The 26,585-nt window shown below is 44.0% G+C and overlaps 1 protein-coding gene across 1 annotated transcript in view; it reads left to right on the top strand.

Moving 5' to 3' along the window:
* SLC37A1 (solute carrier family 37 member 1) overlaps positions 1 to 26,585 on the top strand; it is a 63,885-nt gene that overhangs the window by 15,918 nt on the left and 21,382 nt on the right. The window contains exons 7-11 of the mRNA XM_084647226.1: positions 273 to 349; positions 4,396 to 4,562; positions 5,813 to 5,850; positions 19,251 to 19,382; positions 23,204 to 23,294. Of these exons, the coding sequence (XP_084503352.1) occupies positions 273 to 349; positions 4,396 to 4,562; positions 5,813 to 5,850; positions 19,251 to 19,382; positions 23,204 to 23,294 (505 nt within the window). The remainder of the gene's footprint in view (positions 1 to 272; positions 350 to 4,395; positions 4,563 to 5,812; positions 5,851 to 19,250; positions 19,383 to 23,203; positions 23,295 to 26,585) is intronic.

Genomic DNA, 26,585 nt, shown 5'->3' with positions numbered 1-26,585 from the left:
ATTCCGTATGATCTTTGGCAAGCCTGAGATGACAATTTGTGGAGGTTTGCCCTATAAAAAGTTTTGAAATCCTTGGATACAAAGTGCTGTACGTACAAAGTCTTACTTTATTTTTGCTGAATAATGGTGTTTGGAAAAAAATATTAATCTAATATTAATAATAATGTAGGCTTGTTTTTATGCAATTTAGGATCTTCTAAGGAAGCACTTAACATGACATTTTGTGTAAGAATTTTCATAGTCATAAAATGTTTTTTGAAATATGATTTCAGATAGCTAATGGATTGGTGCAAACCACTGGCTGGCCCAGTGTTGTTACCTGCATTGGCAACTGGTTTGGAAAAGGAAGGTAAAAATATAAATATTAAGTACTGAGACTATATGTGGGTGGTTTTAGGCCCTAATGCAAAACCTGATGAAGCCAGTGTAAGAACTCCCATTTAGTTTCGGTGATTTTTGAGGTAAGCCTTTAAGGAAGATCCTTTAAAAATAAGTAATTACCTGTTTGTCGTGCATAGGCAGCGTGTGAGTCTTGTGTTTGGGGAGGCTGGGTGGGAGCACCAGGAGCTCCCTAGAAGTGTGGGGGGAGGGACCACCGGCGCCCGTACTGTGGCCCTGCTCCACCCCAAGGCCCCACCCCCACTTGGCAACCTCCTCCCGCTGAGGCCCTGCCCGTATTCTACACCCGCCCCATCCAAGGCCCCACTCCTACTCCACCTCTTTCCACCTCTGCCTGCTAGGGTTGCCAGGCATCTGGTTTTCTAAAAGGGACCCTGGTGGCTCCGATCAGCACTGATGACCAGGCCACTAAAAGTCCAGTTGGCAGCACAGTCGGGCTAAGGCAGGCTCTCTGCTTGTCCTGGCTCTGAGCAGCTCCCGGAAGCAGCAGGCATGTCTGGCTCCTAGGCACAGGGGTGGCTACGGGGGCTCCGTGCACTGCTCCCACCCCAAGTGCTGGCTCTGCAGCTCCCATTGGCCGGGAACCGCGGCCAATGGGAGCTGTGGGGGTGATGCCTGCAGGTGCTGGCAGCACACAGAGTGCTGTGGCCCCTCTGCCTAGGAGCCAGACATGCCAGCCACTTCCAGGAGCCATCTGAGATAGGTGCTGCTCGGCCGGAACCCGCACCCCACACACGCACCCCCACACTCCGAGCCACTCAGCCTGGAGCCCACTCTTGCACCCCAAACCCCTCATCCCCAGCCCGGAGCCCACTCCTGCACCTCCAGCTGGAGCCCTCACCCCCTACTGCACCACAACCCCCTCCCCCAGCCTAGAGCCCCCTCTTTCACCCTGAACCCCTCATTTCTGTCCCCACCCCAGATCCCGCACCCCCATCCAGAGCCCTCACTCCCTCCTGCACCCCAACCCTTGGCCCCAGCCCAGTGAAAGTGAGGGAGGGTGGGGGAGAACAAGCGACGGAGGGAGGGGGGATGGAGTGAGAGGGGCGGGACTTCAGGGAAGGGGCGGGGCAGGGGTGGAGCAAGGGAGTTCAGTTTTGTGTGATTAGAAATTTGGCAACCGTACCACACACTCATCTCTGCCACCGAGCTGAACCGAGCCAATCCACCCACCCACCAGCCGCTCACTCCTTTCTGCCCTCTTCTGCCTTAAGGGTGAGCGACGGGAGTGAGGGGGCAGAGAGGAGTGAGCGGCAGCTGGGCAGGACAGGAAGAGACAGAGTGAGGACGGAGTCTCCAGGGGAAGAGGTGCGGTGGGGGTGGGGCCACAGGGGAAGAGGCCAAGTGAGGGCGGGGCTTCGAGGTGGAGCACAGACGGAGTCCAGGCGGGGCCATGGTCTGGGCACCAGTGGCTCCCCCTCACTTCTTGGGAGCTTCTGGTGGCAGCACTCCACTCATCAGGTCTCCATAAGGTGTGCCTCAGTTGGCATTTCTTGCCCCATTTGGGGAGACTTAGCTCCCCAAGTCTCTTATACTCGCTGCCCATGTTGTGGCAACTAACTTAACTAAATAGTTCAAAAAGGGCGGAGAGAAACGAGCAGCAGGGGGCTGGAGGGGGCTCAGGAGAAGGACTGGGGCTTCTGGGGGAAGGGGAGGAGAGGAATGAGCAGGGGAAGTGGCCATCAGGAGAGGGGGTGGAAAGGAGCGGAGGGGGAGCGCTTTGGAGGAGGGGGCTCAGCGGGGTGGAGCAGGGGGCGGGGCCAGGGTTCATGCACCAGTAGCCCCCCCACTTCTATGGAACTTCTAGTACTCCCACCCAGCCTCCCCAAATGCCAGAGTCACACGCCCCCTGTGCAAAACATGTTTGCTTGCAGTTTCAAACATCTGTATTGGTGTGTGTTCATTAATAACTCTCGGACATATGAGTAAAGTACTTCAGAGTTAAATTGAGAGGAACTCTGGCAAATGTTCTCAGCCTAAAAACACTTTAAAAAACAAAATAAGGGCTGTATTGTGCCATTGGTTTTAAACTGGAATTTCCCATTGCTTTCACTTCTGTTTAAAAATCATCAGGGTATGCATCAAAAAGTGCCATAAGGCTTATTTGTTTTTACTACTTTTTTTATAATACAACTCAAAGTATGAATTTAAAGAGATGGATGAACAAAATTTGTTGCTCTTTCATAGTGCTCACTCTTTACAAAGCCAACTTTTTTCAATCCTGCAGTGGGGGATATTTTACGGTTCTTTTGTAACATCATATAGTGTTTCTCCATAACATTGGGGTAGCTGCGCAGTTAATCCATTGGCACCGATGCCAGTTGCACAGAAACAATGCACATTAATGCTACCGTAGGGTCTGATGTCCCTGTTATAGGTGCCACTGTACGAACAGTATAAACAGTAAGGGTATGTTCTGCTACAAGTGCCTACGACAGCACAACTACAGTTCTGTAGCTTGACCGCTTCTGGGCCCAAGAAATGAACACTGACTGGTGGGATGATGTCCTATAATGCAAGCTTGGGATGATGAGCAGCGGCTGCAGAATTTTCAGATGTGCAAGGCCACATCCATGGATCTGTGTGCTGAGCTCACCCCAGCCCTCCTGCACCAGGACAGGAAAATGAGAGCTGCACTGATAAGGGAGAAGCGAGTGCCAATCACACTGTGGAAACGTGCAAAGCCAGATTGCTACTATTCAGTGGGAAATCATGTTGGAGTTGGCATATCCACTGTGGGGGCCGTTGTCATGCTAGTGTGAAGGATCTTTAATTGCCTCCTGCTATGCAGGACTGTACTCTTGGCAACGTGCAGGACACAGTGGATGGATTTGCAGCAATGGGGTTCCCTCACTGCAGTGGAGCAATAGGCGGCACACATTTTGGCACCACCCCACCTTGCCACAGAGTACATCAACAGAAAGGACCGTTTTTCTGTGGTTATTGCAAGCGTTGGTGGATCACCGAGGATGCTTCATTAACGTCAATGTGGGCTGTTCACAGAACGTGCATGATGCTGCTCACATCTTTAAGAATACAGGACTGTTCAGAAAGCTTCACGCAAGGACTGACTTTCCTGACCTGTAAATTACCATTGGTGATGTTGAAATGCCAATAGTGATCCTCTGTGACCCAGCCTACCCTTACATCAACCTAACTTTGTAGTGTAGACCAGGCTGAATTCTTCCATTGACCTAGCTACAACCTCTCAAGGGGGCGGATTTACTACCATGACAGACAGGGCCGGTGCAAGGATATTTTGCACCCTAGGCGAAACTTCCACCTTGCGCCACCACGCTTTCCCTTCCCCCCGGAGCATTGCTCATCATAAACTTTCAAAAATGAATACTGCATAATGGTTAAAATGCAAGTTCAACTGTGTTTCTCTTTTCTTTATTCATTTGTTTTCCAGCAATAGTGTAAAAATAAATTGGGGGGCGCTGCTTTTTGGCGCCCCCAAATCTTGGTGCCCTAGGCAGCCGCCTAGTTCGCCTAGTGGTTACATCAGCCCTGATGACAGAAAAACCCCTTCTGTCGCTGTAGCAAGTACCTACGCTACAGTGCTGCAGCTGTGCTGCTGTAACAGTTCTAGTGTAGACATGATTCACACTAAGGTGATTCACACTAAGAACACGTCTTTCTTTTTCTGTAGCAAAAGTGCATCTTTAGGACCTGATCCAAAATCCACTGAAATTAATGGGAGTCATTCCATATATTTCAATGGCCTTAATCAGGCTAGCAGGTCCCAATTGTGCCAGATTCTGAATAATACCCATATCCTGCACAAGGAAGCTTTTAGGATACATTCATTAATGTTTAGGTACTTTGAAACGGTCAGATTAAAGGCAGTAGTGTAAAGGGTTATGTACAGTTATAGAGTGATAAGGCCTCAAATACTTCAACAGTGCCAAAGATTAACTGCTGTCTGTCATTCTGTACGCTACTTAATAATGTTTATGAGCAGAATAACTAAAATTGGCATCCTTTTGAATGCAGGAGAGGTTTGATCATGGGAATCTGGAATTCTCACACTTCCGTAGGGAATATCTTAGGATCCTTAATTGCTGGTTACTGGGTATCTACCTGCTGGGGTCTGTCTTTTGTGGTTCCTGGTGTTATAATTGCTTGCCTGGGAACCGTTTGTTTTCTGTTTCTCGTTGAACGTAAGTATATATTTCCTTATTTTTATTCTTATTTATACAAAACTGTAGCTGTCCATCCTATGCTGGGAACCCCATTACACAAATTAAAATACACAATGCAAAATACCTATAAAGGTCTGCTCGTACCTAAACAAATATCCACCAGGCACTCGGGTCACGTCTTTCCCAGAATCTACATGGAAAAAAGATAGGCTTTTCAGCATGTTCAGAAGGCCAAGATCTGACATCCTGAGGGGGCATTTGCAAAGTCCTAGTCTGACCCCCTGCCAGCCGCTCTCTCATTTATAGCTCAAGGGTCTCCACTGATCACAACTCTGGCCTGGGGAGAAAGGCAAGCTCTCGGGTAAATAGTTTTTAACCCATTTAGAGCTTTACAGGTTAACACTAAGTCCTTGAATTCCACTCTGAAATTTACTGGGAACTAGTACAAATCATGGATCACAGGTGTAATGTGCTTCTGATCAGGACCTCTACTTAAGCTGGCCATGGCATCCTGCACTAGTTCTTGTTTGAGTGGTCTTAAGGTAGAGCATCACGTGGAGTGATTGCAGCAACATGATCTTAAAGCAGCAAAGGTATGATATACCCTACCAGAATGTATTTGTCCTACTTCACCCCAAATCATATCCTCTTGATCTGTATCTTCACTTGACTTCAGTGAGCCTACTTGTGAGGCAAGGAGTCAGACTCCACGTATGGATGGGGGAATTGGGGTATTCCTAGTCTGATAACATATGACATCTTCACTTGACTTCATATGCATTGTGTCTGACTGAAAATGACTTAACTGTACTCTTTGTCTGTGGGCTGAATATTAAAGAAAAGAAACAAATATTGTATCTGTAGGTCAAAATGGATAGGGGTATTTTTTTTTTCATTTGGGGCTAGACGATACCAGAAAATTTTATTGCTTTAATTATGATTTAAAGCAGCAAGAATACACGCATGTGCACCTGCATACAGCATGGAGGCAATTATATCAGTATAGAAGTGCTTATACAAAAGTAGCTTATGCCGGCTCAGGGAGCAAAATAAACTATATCAATATAAGGCATCTGTATACCAGTATACTGCATCTATGCTAAGGCTTATACTGGGTATAAGTGCATCAGTAAAAAAATCATACCCCTATCAGGCATAGTTATACCATTATAGCAACTTTTCTAAGTGTAGACCAGGCTTTAATATCCACAGGGTTTTAGAAGAATGATTCCTTATGTTTGATTAACTGGTGTTTTGTTGTATTTCAGACCCTAAAGATTTAAGTTGCACTTGCAAACCATCCAGTGTAAGTGAACATTATTGTAATATTCATTGTCATATTTTATGTTACTTTTCTTTTTTAATGGATAAATAGGACATCATTTGGTAGTTATAGTATGAAACTAGCCTTCTGGTATACATTTGAACAATGAGGGGTTCTAATACCTGCCAGGGAAATAAATTAAGCTTGGTGTAGGACTCATGATAATGTGGTGTGTTGGTTTTGTAGTGGACTTAGAGTATTATTCATGCAGTTTGCCGGTGGGGGGATAAAAATTGGTGTTGGGGGAGAGGATTGATTTTTTTTTTTAAACTGGATTTTTTAAATTTTGTTTAAATTAGCTTAAGGAACAGTTTGAGGGGGAAGATCCCCACAAGGGGATCCTCAAGTGAATGTATTTTCTCCTGCCCCCAGATTTCACTGGGGTAAGGAATGATTTGGGTCTATATCATTTGCCTTAATGATATCCTTTGGCAGTTAGTCCCAAAGATGAATTGTACATTGAAAGAAAATGTCCTGTATCTGTTTTGAATATATTGACTTTCTTAATTTTGCATGCAATCTTGTTCTTGTATGGTAACTTAGGGTGGATTGGCCTTCTCTGTAGCATGTATTATTTTTTGTACAGCTTTCTCTTCTCCTCTTACTGTTCGCCTCTTTTAAAGGACATGATCATCAATCTTTTCAATCTCTCCTGATATAAAGTTTCTATCATTTTAATTGCCATTCTCTCAAACATATATGTTTTTGGATTTATCACATATTTTGGTCACCTAATTTCAGAAAATACTGTACTGTCTATATTTTCCATTTAATTCCTTCTCATTTTTTAAATACAAGCAAATCTCTTACTGGATTGAAGTTACATGACTCATAGACACTTTGAGCTGGAAGATATTTTTCTTCAGTATTTTTTGCTACCTATTGAGAAACATCCTGGTGAATGTTTCAATTGCTTCATGCAGTTGCTGGAAAAAAAGATAGATCTCAGAATTTGCCACTAAGCTTTGCTGAGGTAAATGTATTCCATTTACTTCAATACGCTGTTCCTGGAAGGCATTGTTAAAGAGTTCTGCACAGCGTATTGCTTATCTGTCTTACCAAAAGCTGATACGAAAGAAAAAATGACCTTCAACTATCTCTGTCTTGATGCTGTTGAACCAAAAAAAAAGGCAATTGGGGATTTGTTTTCTTGCAGCCACCCCCCAAAGAACAAGAGGCCATTAACTTAATCTTTTCATGAACATCAGCAAGATAATTGCCCCACACCCAGCCTCATTGTCTGATGCATTTGACCTACTGTTTCCAAGGAAACCTTGCTCTCTGGAGCGCAAAGCATCGCTCCCTCCCACAGATTCTTATTTGCAATCCCATAGGAGGTTTTAAACACATTTCTCTCCTAGACTTCACTCAGAAATAGCCCCAGAATGCAAAATTTGCCAAGAGTTCAATTCATCCTAGGAAGTCACATGATGTTTGAATGTGGGAATACCTCAAATTTAAAATTTGAAGTCCGAAAAGTACAGAGTGAAGTCAACAGGAGTGGAGGGTAGTGCATTCTCCTGTATTCACCACAGGATTAATTTGTAGAAGTTAAATCAATTAATAGAACATTGATTAACAAATCAGGTTGCTGAAGTATAGATGAATAACAACTGAAGGGTACAGCTAAAGTATTAGGATAATAAACAGACAGTGCCATCACTTGAAACAAAAACCTTGGCCTTGCTAGACCAGCTGCAGAATTTTGCAGGAAGTCATAAAATTCTAGCTGCCACTTTGTTTTCAGTCCTTCTGAAATGCAAATTCCCATGGGAATGGGTCCCTTTGAAAATTTCTGAAACATTTTTTGTAAATAATAATTCAAGAGTCTATTTGAATCTAAGCAGAGCAGAGACAATCTTCTAATTGCAGATGAAGCAATAAAAACTTGAAAAGTTACCATGAGGAGTAGTTCCTCACAGACAGTAAATCTAAGGCACCATCTGTGAGTTGGTCTGGTGATTTTTATTTTCACGTCCCCCATAATTTGAAGGGACAAGAAAACAGGGAGTCCAGTTCCCTCCATACTTTCAAGTGACTACACTGTAAGTTACAAGCTGTGCAAAAATTGCTAATTTTTCCTCCCGAATCAGTGGCAGAGACTGGAACAGAACCTACAACACGTAACTCTGACTTTCTCCACAGATTTCTCAGGATACGCAGGGTCACTTGTATCTGGCTTTGCTCGGTTAAAAAAGGAGTTCTATCTGGAAACAGAATCCACTCATGAAGATAATTTCATTTAAAATTAAGGGTTTTTTTTGTTTTTTTTCAACAATCCCAAAAATAGAAGGTGCACTTTAAGTGCTTTGGCCATTTTACCTTGGTTTGTGTACTTGTACATCTGAAACTTGTTTCAAAATATATCAGTCTGGTGTAAATGCCAGAAGTGGAGTCTTTGTCTAAGCTTTCCACAGAGCTCTACTCTCCACAGAAGCTGTAGTTCAAGCAGTCTGTGCAATCTGCAATAAAGGAATTTGATAAGTGACAGTAAAGGGCAGGTTTAATGGCATTTGTAATAGGGAAAGAAATGTACAGCGTTATGTGAAGATTTGGTATCTTTTTCATTGCTTCTAATCTAATCTCTCATTCACTGCTCTTGCAACATAGCCTGTAGACCCAGCTGATCATTACCTATGAACATGTTGCAATTCTTTTGTTCTAAGGACTCTTTTAACTTGGCTTTCCCTTTCTGCAGAAATATCAGTTCTTTAAAAAAAATTCTTGTGGTAAAGTTCTCCCATATCTGGAAGGCTCCCTACTTTTCAACTTCTTACTTCTCTCCAGAAGATAAAGTGTAAATATTTAATATGCAGCCTCTCAGTCTAGTCCTCGTCTCCAGGCATTTCCCCTTTACCAGAGTATATTGCATTTAAACAGTGAAATGGAAAAAAATCTTTCACTTTTTCTCTTCTTAACCTTTAGATAAAGATATAGCTGCTCTTTACTCAGATAATAGATTTTCTTTCTGCTAGATCGTTGTAATTCACTTCCCAACACGACTCTTCTTTTTAATAAGACCATTTCTAGTATGTATTTTGCAGAATCCTTGTTCTTGGACTTGGGCCCGTCAAGGATAATTACTTCAATCTTTGACTGCACTTTACCTTTTATGGATTATACATAATTTATCCTCAGCCCTCCATAAATTTTCTGCACTGGAGGAATGAACAACTAAAGAACAACAAAAATATGCATCCATAAACTTTATCTGGGGCAAATTTTGTCTATATTTCCTTTTAAATTAAGACTTTAGATATGGACAGGGCATGCTTTTCTGACTATATTTTTTACATAACATTCAGGATGTACTAAGGCACTTCGTAAAGTTTAGTGCCTCCCTCTGCTCCTCTAATGTTATACCCAACTGAACACAGCCCCATGTTCTCTCTACCTGGTGGTGAATATACATTTAAGGTTTACCTAACCCACACATTTCATGTCTATGGCAAATCTTTTTAGATAAAGTGTCATATGGTGACATTTTTCAAAGAATGCAATTTCAGCATGCACTGATGTGCAACTGCACATGCAAATGAATGGCTATATTTACAGGAAAGCAACTATTTTAGATCTGTTCCAGTTGGGGGCCTGGGGAGCCCACAGAGGATAGATAGGATCAGATCCTTGGGGGAGGCGGGGCGTACCCCAAAGACCATAACTACAACCCTGGTGCCCCCTTCCTGGGCACGGACAGCTTAGAATGAATATTTTATAAGAGAATGTGAGAAATCTTTATCTTCAATGGGGAGGGGGGAGGAGAAAGATTGTTCCTTTAATAGCAGCCTCTGAAATAAATGGATCAGTTTAGGAAGTCTAATTGTGATTAAAGTATTGCTACAAAATGTGGATTTTGTGGTGAAAAATGTCAAAGCCATTAAGTAGAATGAGCGCACAATCTGAATTTCCTGTGCCGCTCCTGTGTACAGCACAATTTGAAATGAGAATATGTAAAAGTGCCTTCTCTTTCACATTTTGCAAGATTCACAGAGCTCCACCTGAATTTAAAATAACTAGAATGTACAGTTATCAAACCATAAGTTTTTCCATTTGGCTTTGCATCTGAGGTGTGATGAACAAAGATCTTTGATATGTGAAAGTAGGGTCTAACCCTGTTTCTAGCATCAGTGACTTCTTTAATGTAGTGCTCTTTAAAATTGTCTTGCAGAGCTCAAAGTCCTACATGAATGGTACAAATAAATTCAGAGTCCATAAGCCAACCTTAAATCTTAAAGAAACCAAAAAACTTCAGGTACAATGAAATGTCTTAAGTTAAAACTATGTAAGATTTTCTAAGCTCAGATAGAATCTTTACAATGAAAATGGCTTCACCCAGGAATGTTTCAATCTGCTAAAGATCTTATAGAAAAATATAAATATAAAAATATTACTTTAAAACAGTGTTTTAGGGGGAGATTTTTCAAAGATACAAAAGGCAGGTAGGTGACTGACTGCCTTTTATGCGTACGAAAATCTTCCCCTTAATTTCTTCTATACTGTAGTGTTCCCTTAGCAGTTTTTTGCTTTCGGCTGGAGATTTACTGCTTCTTAAAAATAATGACCTATTTAACAACTTCTGTGCCCTATTGTCCTCACCTACAAAACCAGTTGCATCACTTTCTGGGGTACACTTTGAGTTCTTCAGAATGAACATTTTAATTTTAAAAGAAGGGGAAGAGTAGTGAGAGCAATGTGAGCAAAAGTCACAATAGTGATAAGGCGATGAGCATAAACCCATAGCCTGGATCAAAAACATCCCCAACTTTGGGAGACCTTCAGATCCCAGCGTTGTAGTTGTGATCAATCTCTTCAATAATCGCATCCCTGAGTTTCATTGAGGAGAGCAGAGTAATGTGCTGTATACACAAAGTACAAATAGCCAAAACATGAGTACCTTTCACTCTGCATCCCTTTGTTTACTAATTATACTGTGTAGGATCTATTACAAGGGAATGTAGTTGATTATTCACTAGTGAGTAGAGGAGAGACCATTTCTCTTCTCTCCCCCCACCCCAGGGACAACACAGCTGGTTTTGTTTCTTTGGTGTTCCGAAACCCATTAAAGTCTATGTGAGTCTTTCCACTGAGTTCCAAGGACTCTGTACCAAGTCCTTACTGATGAGCAGCTATTTTACGTGTTCCTCCTTTCATTCTAAGGCCTGAGTTATGCCTGGTAGGCAGAGCCTGTAATGATGCTCGGTGTGCAGCCGAACCACTCCAAGGGAACAAAATGGCTCCTGGAGCTCCCTGGGGAACAGAAGTAATTTGCTACTCTCTATTAAGGTGCCATATAGACCCCATCACATGGCTAACAAGCTCTCCTGGTTTGTGGGGTGGAGAAACAAAGGCATGATTCGGCCTTCTCCACTTTTGTCTTGTTGCTTGCAGAGGAAACAACGTGTTAGCAGTGCCTGCACTCCCCTGAGTGCAGGGACTGTGATTCTGGAGGTCCATTACGTGGGCCATTCATGAGAGGCACAGTTTAGCCCTCTGATTTTGTGTGTGTGTTTATGTGAAATGGTTAGTTATGTGTGTGCATAATATGTAACCTTTTGAGTGGTTGGATTTCAGCATGGAGACTGAACACTCTGGGTTGGGAGGCACCTCTTCCCACCCTCCATACTGAGAACATCTATAGAGAAAAGGAATAGAGTTATTCTATCTCCCCATTGTACATACTTATTTACTGAACTTTGCAGGCCCTTTGTTTGCAAAAACAGTCCTTCTGAAAATGAGAACTGAGTGCAATCTAACCTAGACAACACAAGACAGGCTAAGTACAGTATTCATGATACTGGACAACGTAAAATCTCATTCCCTTGGTGAAGTACGGCTCTGAACATCACCTGAGGACCATTTTTTAAAGGTTTTCTACAGGTAGGTGGTTGTTTGGTTGCTTGTTTGTCATATAGACACTTTTTTAAAAAAAATGAGAGTAGTCTTCATCTAATTCTTTGTGGGGAGGAAACACAGTGGAAAAACTAGCCCTGGGTAAATACTGCTAAAAATTCTGAGATGACTCATTCTTCAACAAACTGCTTCCACTGTGTTTGCTCCCCCAGTGGCCAGTGAGTTTACTTGCATGAATATTCATGGAAACAGAAAGGCTTTAAGTTTGTTAGCCCTGGTCTACACTAGGACTTTAGGTCGAATTTAGCAGCGTTAAATCGATGTAAACCTGCACCTGTCCACACGATGAAGCCCTTTATTTCGACTTAAAGGGCTCTTAAAATCGATTTCCTTACTCCACCCCTGACAAGTGGATTAGCGCTTAAATCGGCCTTGCCGGCTCGAATTTGGGGTACTGTGGACACAATTCGACGGTATTGGCCTCCGGGAGCTATCCCAGAGTGCTCCATTGTGACCGCTCTGGACAGCACTCTCAACTCAGATGCACTGGCCAGGTAGACAGGAAAAGAACCACAAACTTTTGAATCTCATTTCCTGTTTGGCCAGCGTGGCAAGCTGCAGGTGACCATGCAGAGCTCATCAGCAGAGGTGACCATGATGGAGTCCCAGAATCGCTAAAGAGCTCCAGCATGGACCGAACGGGAGGTACGGGATCTGATCGCTGTATGGGGAGAGGAATCCGTGCTATCAGAATTCCATTCCAGTTTTTGAAATGCCAAAACCTTTGTCAAAATCTCCCAGGGCATGAAGGACAGAGGCCATAACAGGGACCCGAAGCAGTGTCGCGTGAAACTTAAGGAGCTGAGGCAAGCCTACCAGAAAACCAGAGAGGCGAACGGCCGCTCCGGGTCAGAGCCCAAAACATGCCGCTTCTATGATGAGCTGCATGCCATTTTAGGGGGTTCAGCCACCACTACTCCAGCCGTGTTGTTTGACTCCTTCAATGGAGATGGAGGCAACACAGAAGCAGGTTTTGGGGACGAAGAAGATGAGGAGGAGGACGAGGTTGTAGATAGCTCACAGCAAGCAAGTGGAGAAACCGCTTTTCCCGACAGCCAGGAACTGTTTCTCACCCTGGACCTGGAGCCAGTACCCCCCGAACCCACCCAAGGCTGCCTCCTGCACCCGGCAGGCGGAGAAGGGACCTCCGGTGAGTGTACCTTTTAAAATACTATACATGGTTTAAAAGCAATCATGTGAAAGGATTACTTTGCTCTGGCATTCGCGGCTCTCCTGGATGTACTCCCAAAGCCTTTGCAAAAGGTTTCTGGGGAGGGCAGCCTTATTGCGTCCTTCATGATAGGACACTTTACCACTCCAGGCCAGTAACACGTACTCGGGAATCATTGTACAACAAAGCATTGCAGTGTATGTTTGCTGGCGTTCAAACAACATCCGTTCTTTATCTCTCTGTGTTATCCTCAGGAGAGTGAGATATAATTCATGGTCACCTGGTTGAAATAGAGTGCTTTTCTTCAGGGGACACTCAGAGGAGCCCGTTCCTGCTGGGCTGTTTGCCTGTGGCTAAACAGAAATGTTCCCCGCTGTTAGCCACGGGGTGGGGGGAGGGTTGAGGGGGTAGCCACACGGTGGGGGGATGCAAAATGCGACCTTGTAACGAAAGCATGTGTGCTATGTATGTAATGTTAACAGCAAGGTTTACCCTGAAAGACTGTAGCCACTGTTTTATAAAATGTCTTTTTAAATACCGCTGTCCCTTTATTTTCTCCACCAGCTGCATGTGTTTCAATGATCACAGGATCTTCTCCTTCCCAGAGGCTAGTGAAGATTAGAAAGAAAAAAAAAACGCACTCGCGATGAAATGTTCTCCGAGTTCATGCTGTCCTCCCACACTGACAGAGCACAGACAAATGCATGGAGACAAATAATGTCAGAGTGCAGGAAAGCACAAAATGACCGGGAGGAGAGGTGGCGGGCTGAAGAGAGGGCTGAAGCTCAAATGTGGCGGCAGCGTGATGAGAGGAGGCAGGATTCAATGCTGAGGCTGCTGGAGGACCAAACCAGTATGCTCCAGTGTATGGTTGAGCTGCAGCAAAGGCAGCTGGAGCACAGACTGCCACTACAGCCCCTCTGTAACCAACCGCCCTCCTCCCCAAGTTCCATAGCCTCCACACCCAGACGCCCAGGAACATGGTGAGGGGGCCACCGGCCAACCAGCCACTCCGCCACAGAGGATTGCCCGAAAAAAAGAAGGCTGGCATTCAATAAATGTTAAAGTTGTAAACTTTTAAAGTGCTGTGTGGCATTTTCCTTCCCTCCTCCACCACCCTTCCTGGGCTACCTTGGTAGTCATCCCCCTATTTGTGTGATGAATGAATAAAGAATGCATGAATGTGAAGCAACAATGACTTTATTGCCTCTGCAAGCAGTGATCGAAGGAATGAGGGGAGGGTGGTTAGCTTACAGGGAAGTAGAGTGAACCAAGGGGCGGGGGGTTTCATCAAGGAGAAACAAACAGAACTTTCACACCGTAGCCTGGCCAGTCATGAAACTGGTTTTCAAAGCTTCTCTGATGCGTACCGCGCTCTCTTGTGCTCTTCTAACCGCCTTGGTGTCTGGCTGCGCATAACCAGCAGCCAGGCGATTTGCCTCCACCTCCCACCCAGCCATAAACGTCTCCCCCTTACTCTCATAGATATTGTGGAGCACACAGCAAGCAGTAATAACAGTGGGAATATTGGTTTCGCTGAGGTCTAAGCGAGTCAGTAAACTGCACCAGCGCGCCTTTAAACGTCCAAATGCGCATTCTACCACCATTCTGCACTTGCTCAGCCTGTAGTTGAACAGCTCCTGACTACTGTCCAGGCTGCCTGTGTACGGCTTCATGAGCCATGGCATTAAGGGGTAGGCTGGGTCCCCAAGGATACATATAGGCATTTCAACATCCCCAACAGTTATTTTCTGGTCTGGGAATAAAGTCCCTTCCTGCAGCTTTTGAAACAGACCAGAGTTCCTGAAGATGCGAGCGTCATGTACCTTTCCCGGCCATCCCACGTTGATGTTGGTGAAACGTCCCTTGTGATCCACCAGAGCTTGCAGCACTATTGAAAAGTACCCCTTGCGGTTTATGTACTCGGCGGCTTGGTGCTCCGGTGCCAAGATAGGGATATGGGTTCCGTCTATAGCCCCACCACAGTTAGGGAATCCCATTGCAGCAAAGCCATCCAATATGACCTGCACATTTCCCAGGGTCACTACCCTTGATATCAGCAGATCTTTGATTGCATGGGCTACTTGCATCACAGCAGCCCCAACAGTAGAATTGCCCACTCCAAATTGATTCCCAACTGACCGGTAGCTGTCTGGCATTGCAAGCTTCCACAGGGCTGTCGCCACTCGCTTATCAACTGTGAGGGCTGCTCTCATCTTGGTATTCATGCGCTTCAGGGCAGGGGAAAGCAAGTCACAAAGTTCCATGAAAGTGCCCTTACGCATGCGAAAGTTTCGCAGCCACTGGGAATCGTCCCAGACCCGCAACACTATGCAGTCCCACCAGTCTGTGCTTGTTTCCCGAGCCCAGAATCGGCGTTCCACAGCATGAACCTGCCCCATTAGCACCATGATGCATGCATTGGCAGGGCCCATGCTTTCAGAGAAATCTGTGTCCATGTCCTGATCACTCACATGACCGCACTGATGTCGCCTCCTCGCCCGGTATCGCTTTGGCAGGTTCTGGTGCTGCTTATACCGCTGGATAATGCGTGTGGTGTTTAATGTGCTCCTAATTGCCAAAGTGAGCTGAGCGGCCTCCATGCTTGCCTTGGTATGGCGTCCGCTCAGAAAAAAAGGCGCGGAACGATTGTCTGCTGTTGCTCTGACGGAGGGAGGGGAGACTGACAACACGGCTTACAGGGTTGGTTTCAGGGAGCTAAAATCAACAAAGGGGGTGTCTTTACATCAAGGAGTATTTCAGGCAGGAGTTCACGGAGGGTTCCAATAAGAAATGGTGCACCTAAGTTATTGTTCTTATTGGAACAAAGAGGTTAGTCTGGCCTCTGATTGATACATGGCTAGATTTACCTCGCTGCACCTTCTCTGTGAGTGACTGCAGTGTGACCTAGAGGAATGAGTCCCCTAGACAGGGGAGGGGGGGAAGCAAATGAGTACAAAACAAATCTGGTCTATTACTTGTTTTGATCCACTCCATCTATCTTTTACATCTTTGGCTGGCAGCAGACGGTGCAGAAGGACTGCATGTCATCCACATCTCATGGCTGCTCGGCAGAAGATGGTACAGTACGACTGCTAGCCATCCTCATCTCTTGCCTGCCCAGCAGAAGATGGTACAATACGACTGCTAGCCATCCTCATCTCTTGCCTGTCCGGCAGAAGATGGTACAGTACGACTGCTAGCAATCCGTATCGCCTGCCTGCTCACCATAAGACGGTTCAATAGGACTGACTGCAGGACTAAAGAGAATGACCTGGTCAAGTCGCTCCAAATTTAGTCCCTGCGCCCATGTCTGCCCAGGCGCTCCCAGCCGACGTGGCCAGGAGCACCTTGGACACGACGATGACGGCTACCAGTCATATTGCACCGTCTGCTGCCAGAAGGCAATGGGTTGCTGCTACTGTGTAGTAATGCTGTACCGCGTCTGTCAGCACCCAGGAGACATACGGTGACAGTTACCTGAGCGGGCTCCATGCTTGCCGTGGTATGGCGTCTGCACAGGTAACTCAGGAAAAAAGGCGCGAAACGATTGTCTGCCCTTGCTTTCACGGAGGGAGGGAGGGAAGGGGAGCCTGATGATATGTACCCAGAACCATCCGTGACAATGTTTTAGCCCCATCAGGCATTGGGATCTCAACCCAGAATTCCAATGGGCAGCGGAGACTGCGGGAACTGTGGGATAGCTACCCACAGTGCAACGCTCCGGAAGTCGACTCTAGCCTTGGTACTCTGGAAGCACTCCGCCGAGTTAATGCACTTAATGCACTTAGAGCATTTTCTGTGGGGACACACACACTCGAATATATAAAACCGATTTCTAAAAAAACGACTTCTATAAATTCGACCTTATTCCGTAGCGTAGACATACCCTTAGAGGTTATTGGCAGGAGCAAACTTTACATTTGTAAATCAGTACTGGTATTCACACCAGAAACCTGATTCTGGATTTGTCTCTTCAGAGAACAGAAATACCTTGTGACCAGAACAAAACAAAAATCTTCATTTCATTTCAAAATGTTGATTTGACTCTAACTACTTTTTGTTTTCACGTCTTCCTGTGGTGAAAATTGTTTCTCAGAATTGATTATTTTCTCCCCCAAAAATTCAGTTTCAATGGCAAAATCATATTTTTAGGTAAGAAAACTTTCCACACACCAAACTTCAGCCAGTTCTACTTGTCACCTATGTGTTCAATCAAAATTAACCAAAGCATTCTGAACTAAGTATATTCACTGTCTACAATGAACTGTTTGAGTACAACCTACAGCCCAGATGTTACTTGCCAGTATTATGCTCTGAATAATTTTAAAATAATGGCAAGAGTCTTGAATCTCATAAGCTGTTTTTGGACAATTCATAAACACGAAGAGCTGAAATCTGAAAATAAACTGTTGGCTGTAATTTGCTCTGCCAGCTCTAATCATAACTCTCAGTAATGGGCACTCTTGTCAGTTTGTGTGGAGAGACTATAGATTGAATGGATCAGGAGACTTTATCCTTTCACCCTGAGAGGTGTTCCATCTTGATCATGACGGACGAACACTGGCTGAGCAGCACTGGGATGCTTGCTGTCAAATCTGTTAGGGTTAATGTGCGTTTCCTAGGATTCAAATAAAGCTTAGATTCAAATAAACCTGGTAGTATTAAGCTCTTCTCCTAACTATCACACGTTTACATTAAATCTTGATGAAGGATGAACGTACATTAAAATCCTCTTGCAGCTAAAAAGAGAAGCACTGATAGGTCATCTTAAAGTGTGACAGTGGCACAGGGTGCAGGTGAAATACTGGGTTGCTACAGCTATCGAACCTCTCATTTTTACAAGCTGGCAAGAGTTTTGATGGACCGTGACAGCTGTGTGTCCAAAATTTCTGCCACCCCACATGGAAGCGATTGGTGAATCTTGGATTTAGGTCTGAACTTCCCCAAGATTCAGGGGAAAGCACATGAGAGGTTTTGGTTCAATGTAATCTCTGGCTAATTGGCTTGCTGCATTTAGGCACGGATTCCAAGCCCTATTCATATTGAATAGCACTTTACCCCAACAGCACTGTTGAACAGAGGTGCCAAATCAGATACTTCCAAGGGAGAATGATCAAATTATGGTCCCTACCCAACCCCCTCCTCCTGAAGGGACCCCAGGTTTCCCTCAGTCAGGGAGTGTACCCCTCTCTTACCACACAGTGCATGAGCCAGTCTGAGTTCTCAGTGGGCTCCCCTGCACTCTGCTGTACAGGAAGAGGCTCCTGGTGCGCCAGGTCACCACATCATTTCGCTCTGCCGCTCTTCCAAAATTTCAATGGCGTGGTAACCCTATGCTCCAGGTTGCAACACCATTCACTGAAACCTGGCCTGGCCACCCCTTCATGTGTACAGAGGGGAGGCCAGGTCAAACTTTAGTGGCAATGTGACTACACAGCTGGGGTGTTGGTCCAGACCCCTCTGGCAGCAGCTGTAGTTGTTGAGTATGAGCCAGCTGCTTAAAGGTGGTTGGGCCATGGCCCCCCGCTCCATGGCCTATGGAACTTTGAGCAAGTGCAAAAAGCGTTTTGGCGGGGGGGGGATTTGCTCTCACTTCCCCCCGCCACCCTCTGTAATTGATGCCACTGCTATTGAAGTCAGGTGGAGTAAGGTACTACTCAGTGTAAAACATCAGAATCTAGTCCCTCGATGATAATGATTTAATTCATAGGTGTCACTGCATGAATGAGTAAGACTGAAAACTGGAGGTGAGGAACAAAACAAACTCATGAGTCTCTTAAAACTAAGCATATGCTATGCATACCTGAACAGTACAAATGATCCTTACTTAAACTGATGAATGTGAAGATACAAGGGACAGAAATTCTGAAAAATCAGCTTAATATTTATATAGAAGCCAGGTAATGTCAGTGATATCTTCAGTATGTTAACCAAGAAGTGTTTTCAACTCCAACTAGTGTGACCACATTTGAATGGTGGATGGGGAGAAGCCATGAAAAGTAGAAGAAATAAGTCAATTTCCAATAGCTGGGTTCCATTCAGGGCATGCTATGATGTGTAGTGGTTTTGCAATTTGAAATCTGCTCAAAATACAGACAGTGTAGTGCTTTGACTTCAGAAGTAAATGCATGCAGCCCTAAACAATAGTGCTTTTTTCACTAAAGATTTCAGAATCAGTGAATCACTTTCTGTAGTACAAAAAGTAAAGTCACAAGACATGTGAATGACTTGGTTGTTTGATACATACGTTTTTAATGTATTTACTTTTCTTTTTGTGGTGGTGGGAAACTGTCTGTAGGATCCAGCGATGCAGTGTTTGCTTCCAGACAGAGAGAACTGCACAGTGCCACTGAACCATAATTTTGCAGTCACTGGGGAAGGTGGAACTAGAATGTCAGCTGTAAGCTTCATAGGCGCTTTGCGAATACCTGTGAGTACATGCATTAGTCTTATCCACTCTACTGTGCCTCGGCTTTTGCCCTACAGGATTCTGATTTTTAGACTGTTTAAATGGAGAAGTTGGACAAAGTTGGTTTTCCCATCTCAAAACTGGTATTCTATTCAGTCATGTTGAGTTTTGACTGGATGTCGGAAATCGGGGGGTATAAGGGATAAGACAAAGTGGGCGTCCTATTCAGAAGAAGAGAGGATACAGGAAAAAGGTAACATTTGGCTCAAATAAGCAAGTTGAATAAATTAATGAATCACATATTAGAATTTACAAATATTCAAAAAACTAGTGAGTGCAAGTTTAAACCTGCTCTTGATGTTTTAAGCTGTATAACTAGCACTCACACACTTCATAACTGTCATAAATATAAGGGGAAGGGTAAACCCCTTTAAAATCCCTCCTGGCCAGAGGAAAAACCCTTTCACCTGTAAAGGGTTAAGAAGCTAGGATAACCTCGCTGGCACCTGACCACAGTGACCAATGAGGAGACAAGATACTTTCAAAGCTGGAGGGGGGAGAAACAAAGGGTCTGGGTCTGTCTGTGTGATGCTTTTGCCGGGGACAGAACAGGAATGGAGTCTTAGAACTTAGTAAGTAATCTAGCTAGATATGCATTAGGTTCTGTTTGTTTAAATAGCTGAGAAAATAAGCTGTGCTGAATGGAATGGAGATTCCTGTTTTTGTGTCTTTTTGTAACTTAAGGTTTTGCCTAGAGGGATTCTCTATGTTTTGAATCTAATTACCCTGTAAGGTATTTACCAACCTGATTTTACAGAGGTGATTCTTTTTTACTTTTTCTTCTATTAAAATTCTTCTTTTAAGAAACTAATAGCTTTTTTCATTGTTCTTAAGATCCAAGGGTTTGGGTCTGTGGTCACCTGTGCAAATTGGTGAGGATTTTTATCAAACCTTCCCCAGAAAAAAGGGGGTAAGATTTGGGAGGATTTGGGGGGGAAAGACGTTTCCAAACGAGCTCTTTCCTAATAATAATAATACCGGTGTTAGACGTTTGGTGGTGGCAGCGAAAGTCCAAGGGCAAAGGGTAAAATTAATTTGTACCTTGAGGAAGTTTTAACCTAAGCTGATAAAAGTAAGCTTAGGAGGTTTTCATGCAGGTCCCCACATCTGTACCCTAGCGTTCAGAGTGGGGAAGGAACCTTGACAATAACCCAAGAGATTGATGACATTATTAACATAATGGGACAGTATTTATGAATGTGGGGAGAGAAATAAGGGCATCAGAGAGAGAACCTTGAATTACATGGGGTGGAGGGGAAGTAGCTGAAATACCTACAGCCTCTTCTGCAGGGGCCACAGAACTGTCCTTTCATAGCACCTCTTCTTATGCTCCTTGAAACCTCAGGTAGCAGACTAGTCCCAGTTAGAGCTGCTTGGAATTTTGTATCTAAATTATTATTGTTGGGGTTTTTTTAATGGAAAAATGTAGTTTTCACAAAATTACTGATTTCTTTTTTCTTGAATTTTTTCACAATGGAAAATTGTGGGGGGAAAAATCTTTGGGGTAGGGTTGACCTGAATCAAAATATTTCCATTTATTGAACAGAATCAAAACGTTTTTGAGTCGTTGCAATCTTAATCTGCATCCACCTGAGCTACCATAGTACTTCATTGAAGTTGTAATTTCAGGTCTTCCTCATTCTACTTTCTGGGTCAGGCTTCTCAGCTGGACTATATCTCCCATGATGCTCTTCAGTTTCCGCTCTGGCTGAACTGCCATAGTGTATCATGGGAGATGTAGTTTCGCTGAGGAATCTGGCTCATAGAGGAGAATGGGGGCATGAGGCATCCAAACTACAATTCCTTTGAGGCACTAGCAGCTCAGAAAGATGCAGTTCAATGTCAAACTGAAACAAAATGTTTCCAAATAGAAATTTTTTGGAACTTTTCGTTCTCTGAAAATTGTAGCAATTTTGACTTTTCATCCTGTTTTGAGACAAAAAAACAATGTTGAAATATCAGAATTTCCTGCAGGACAAAAGTTCAGATTTCTGACTAGCTTTAGTCCCAGTGGTTCTGCGATACTGTGATATCCTTACGTGTAATGAACTCTTCATCCGGTATGAGCAAGCTGAACTTCAGTGCATGTGCTTTTTTTGGTCAGATGTGTTTTGGTTTTGTTTTTTGGTGAGTGGGTATGAAGTGTAAGTCTGAAGTAGAGCTATATGAATTTGGTATATAATATAATATATTCTATAGCCCATTACCCCCTGTTGTATGTGTATTTGTCCTCATATTTGGAGTAGTTGTATTGATGTACATTATGAAATGTTAATAATATTGTACCTATTAAAGGAAAGCACTTGATTACATCAGGGCTTCACTGCATTAATTGGCTGCCTATCTTGTTTAAGTTTTAAAGTGAAAAATGAATTCAACAATTGTTAAAATATGATGGAAACTTCTACCTAGACTCCTGTCTACATCTTCCATAGTCAGTGGACTGTGTTCTACCCTGGTGTAAGCAGGCTATAACGCCATGGAAGTCAGTACAGTTGTACCTGCTTATAGTAGGATTTAATTTGGGCCAGTGTCACAAATGGCATCACTTCTTCAGGCAGATGACTTCCATCAGTAGTACGTTCATAAATGATAATTGTCATTTTCAAAAGCTCCTAATTTGAAAGCACATTTTATGGCTTATGTAGGGGAGCATCTTGCAACTCAAACTTTCAGGCTGCTGGATAAAAGGAAAGGGGCTTTGTTCAAATTCAGGGTAATAGCTCTGTTCAAGGAAACACAAATGAAATCCAGGCTGAACTGTTATTGGGCCAGTGTGAATGTAGGAAAGAGTTCCTGGCTCTATACGCTACCCTCCTGTACCCTTAGACTCTAACCATAACCTGATCCTGATATAGTATCTAAAATATCCTCTTCTGCCTTCTCCTTGAGTCTTGATTCTTCCCCCTCCACTTCTCCGTCACTTGCCAGTGGGAATGAATAACACTTTAAATACAGCAAGGTGTGGGCGGGTGGGTAGTGCGGGAGGGAGGGTGTTGAGGGGGACGGGAAAGCATGAATGGGTGGGGTAGGGGAGCGAATTTCCAGCAATCCATACTGACACCTGCAGGAGTAGCATAACAGCAAGGACTTAAAACTGTGTAAAACCCCAAACTACTGCCAGAAGATGACAAATGGTGGGGGAAGGATTGACAGGAACAGGTTTATGTGGCAGTCAAATATACTTCAGCTGTGTTTTTATAATAAATGAACCTTACATAGAATTCTCAGTTAAGGTGATAGGGTAAAAGAATACTGAGACTTGTATGTTAAATAAGCACCCACTTTGACTGAGCTGAGTCCTAACTAGGCACCTCTTTGAGACCATGTACCATATGGACTGTTTGGATTTTTGAAGAAATAAATACTACTGGTGAAATCTGGGCCCAATTTAAGTTGATGGGGAAAACACCCCAGGTTACAACAGTATGTGCCAGATCAGTTCTATAAAAGGGAAGATGCATATAACATGACAGAAAATCACTGTCAATCTCTGAAGTGGTTATAAGCTCTATCTTTCCTTATTAGTATTCTGGTTTTGGTTAGCTCAGTACAGTTACATGGAGAGAGAAAGATATACAAGTAGAATACTGCAATCTTCTTTGATCACAAGCTTCATGCTTCCAGAACAGGAAGACTCAAGGGAGAAATTCCTGAGACAGAAAGGATTAAGATGCCATTTGCAGATTGCTTGCATGGTGTGGTTTAACAGAAGCAAAGAAACAACAACAACACATGTCTAGGTACTAACCTTGTTCTTCTTTTTTCTTTTCTCACCTTAGGGAGTCATAGAATTCTCTCTCTGTTTGTTGTTTGCTAAACTGGTCAGTTACACTTTCCTTTTCTGGCTTCCACTCTATATCACAAATGTAGGTAAGTATCTGTGGGAGGAAAACAAGTATTTAGTTAAAAGAAAAGGAGTACTTGTGGCACCGTAGAGACGAACAAATTTATTTGAGCATAAGCTTTCGTGAGCTACAGCTCACTTCATCGGATGCATTCAGTGGAAAATACAGTGGGGAGATTTTATATACATAGAGAACATGAAACAATGGGTATTACCATACACACTGTAACCATAATAGATCACTTAAAGTGAGCTATTACCAGCAGGAGAGCAGGGGTGGGGGTGGGGGGGAGGGGAACCTTTTGTAGTGATAATCAAGGTGGGCCATTTCCAGCAGTTGACAAGAACGTCTGAGGAACAGCGGGGGGGGGGGGGGTGTCATGGAGTATGATGAGCCTAGTCACGTGAAAATAAACATGACTACTTTTGTTTTAAGCTATGGTTGCCCTAGTAGAGTTGAAAGACTGCCGTTTATTATATGTCAATGATACGTACTGAGAATTAAGAGATAGTGACCACAAAAATAAGCGTCTGATTTCTCTCTGAAAATTGCAAGTCTTTGTAATGTCTTTGGCTCTTGAGAACCAGCCAAAAATATTTCATTAAAAAAACCCTGTAATAATCATATATTTATAATGGTGCCTTACATCCTGATGGATCCCAAAACGCTTAATAAGCTGCACAGAGGAATGACTTTATTACTATTTATTTATTTATTTATTTTATTAGATCATCACTATCATTGTGCTTTGTGCGATACAGAACATAGAGGAAGGCACACTGCCCCGAGAAGTTCCTATTCTTTGGGCTATCCTCTGGCTTTTAAATCCACAGCCTCATGACCAGAAGAGACAGGCAGGCAGAATGCCTGTAGGGAAGTGTGTGCAGTAGGGACGCTCACTACGGCCTTTGACAGGGCACAGTATGCCCTCCTAGTAACCAGTACTTCTGTGGTAATAGGTTTGATGAAGGGAGTAGATTAGCTAATAAGTTTTATGTTTAAAACAGTAGAATTAGTTTTACTATATGAACATTGGGGCATCGGGCATCAAATTCCGTTAGGTGCTTTTGAATATCCCACCCTATGTTGCAGTAGCACGCAGATGCCCCTTGGTGCTAGGCACTGTGCAAACACATACAAAGACACAGTCTTCGTTGGATATCGTTTATAATCTAGTTGCAGGGGTGTCCGTCTGCATGCTGGGGTGATCAAGTAGGCATTCTGCCTCCCTCTGCTCCTGGGGCATTGCAGCTTTGCACTGTTCCTTACTCCAGGCTGCGTTTAACCAACACAATATAGCCAAAAGAAAAGGAGGACTTGTGGCACCTTAGAGACTAACCAATTTATTAGAGCATAAGCTTTCGTGAGCTACAGCTCACTTCCTCAGATGCATATCGTGGAAACTGCAGCAGGCTTTATATATACACAGAGAATATGAAACAATACCTATTCCCACCCCACTGTCCTGCTGGTAATAGCTTATCTAAAGTGATTTCCAGCACAAATCCAGGTTTTCTCACCCTCCACCCCCCCACACAAATTCACTCTCCTGCTGGTGATAGCCCATCCAAAGTGACAACTCTTTACACAATGTGCATGACAATCAAGCTGGGCTATTTCCTGCATAAATCCAGGTTCTCACATCCCCCCCACCCCCATACACACACAAACTCACTCTCCTGCTGGTAATAGCTCATCCAAACTGACCACTCTTCAAGTTAAAATCCAAGTTAAACCAGAACATCTGGGGGGGGGGGTAGGAAAAAACAAGAGGAAACAGGCTACCTTGCATAATGACTTAGCCACTCCAAGTCTCTATTTAAGCCTAAATTAATAGTATCCAATTTGCAAATGAATTCCAATTCAGCAGTTTCTCGCTGGAGTCTGGATTTGAAGTTTTTTTGTTTTAAGATAGCGACCTTCATGTCTGTGATCGCGTGACCAGAGAAATTGAAGTGTTCTCTGACTGGTTTATGAATGTTATAATTCTTGACATCTGATTTGTGTCCATTTATTCTTTTACGTAGAGACTGTCCAGTTTGACCAATGTACATGGCAGAGGGGCATTGCTGGCACATGATGGCATATATCACATTGGTGGATGTGCAGGTGAACGAGCCTCTGATAGTGTGGCTGATGTTATTAGGCCCTGTGATGGTGTCCCCTGAATAGATATGTGGGCACAGTTGGCAACGGGCTTTGTTGCAAGGATAAGTTCCTGGGTTAGTGGTTCTGTTGTGTGGTATGTGGTTGTTGGTGAGTATTTGCTTCAGGTTGCGGGGCTGTCTGTAGGCAAGGACTGGCCTGTCTCCCAAGATTTGTGAGAGTGTTGGGTCATCCTTTAGGATAGGTTGTAGATCCTTAATAATGCGTTGGAGGGGTTTTAGTTGGGGGCTGAAGGTGACGGCTAGTGGCGTTCTGTTATTTTCTTTGTTAGGCCTGTCCTGTAGTAGGTAACTTCTGGGAACTCTTCTGGCTCTATCAATCTGTTTCTTTACTTCTGCAGGTGGGTATTGTAGTTGTAAGAAAGCTTGACAGAGATCTTGTAGGTGTTTGTCTCTGTCTGAGGGGTTGGAGCAAATGCGGTTGTATCGCAGAGCTTGGCTGTAGACAACGGAAGGTCTGGAAGAAAGCTGGAGGCATGTAAGTAATCATCACTTGCCCCATAACCTCAGCCATGCGGAACGAAATGCCATCCACAGCCTCAGAAACAACTCTGACATCATAATCAAAAAGGCTGACAAAGGAGGTGCTGTTGTCGTCACGAATAGGTCGGAATATGAACAAGAGGCTGCTCGGCAGCTCTCCAACACGAGTTTCTACAAGCCATTACCCTCTGATCCCACTGAGAGTTACCAAAAGCAACTACAGCATTTGCTCAAGAAACTTCCTGAAAAAGCACAAGATCAAATCCGCACAGACACACCCCTGGAACCCCGACCTGGGATATTCTATCTACTACCCAAGATCCATAAACCTGGAAATCCTGGGCGCCCCATCATCTCAGGCATTGGCACCCTGACAGCAGGATTGTCTGGCTATGTAGACTCCCTCCTCAGGCCCTACGTTACCAGCACTCCCAGCTACCTTCGAGACACCACTGACTTCCTGAGGAAACTACAATCCATCGGTGATCTTCCTGATAACACCATCCTGGCCACTATGGATGTAGAAGCCCTCTACACCAACATTCCACACAAAGATGGACTACAAGCCGTCAAGAACACTATCCCCGATAATGTCACGGCTAACCTGGTGGCTGAACTTTGTGACTTTGTCCTTACCCATAACTACTTCACATTTGGGGACAATGTAT

Source organism: Lepidochelys olivacea, assembly GCF_965140295.1.
Source record: "Lepidochelys olivacea isolate rLepOli2 genome assembly, chromosome: 1".
Classification (NCBI taxonomy): domain Eukaryota; kingdom Metazoa; phylum Chordata; order Testudines; family Cheloniidae; genus Lepidochelys; species Lepidochelys olivacea.
Note: the sequence above shows the minus strand (reverse complement) of the source record. Positions and strands in the feature narration are given on the sequence as shown.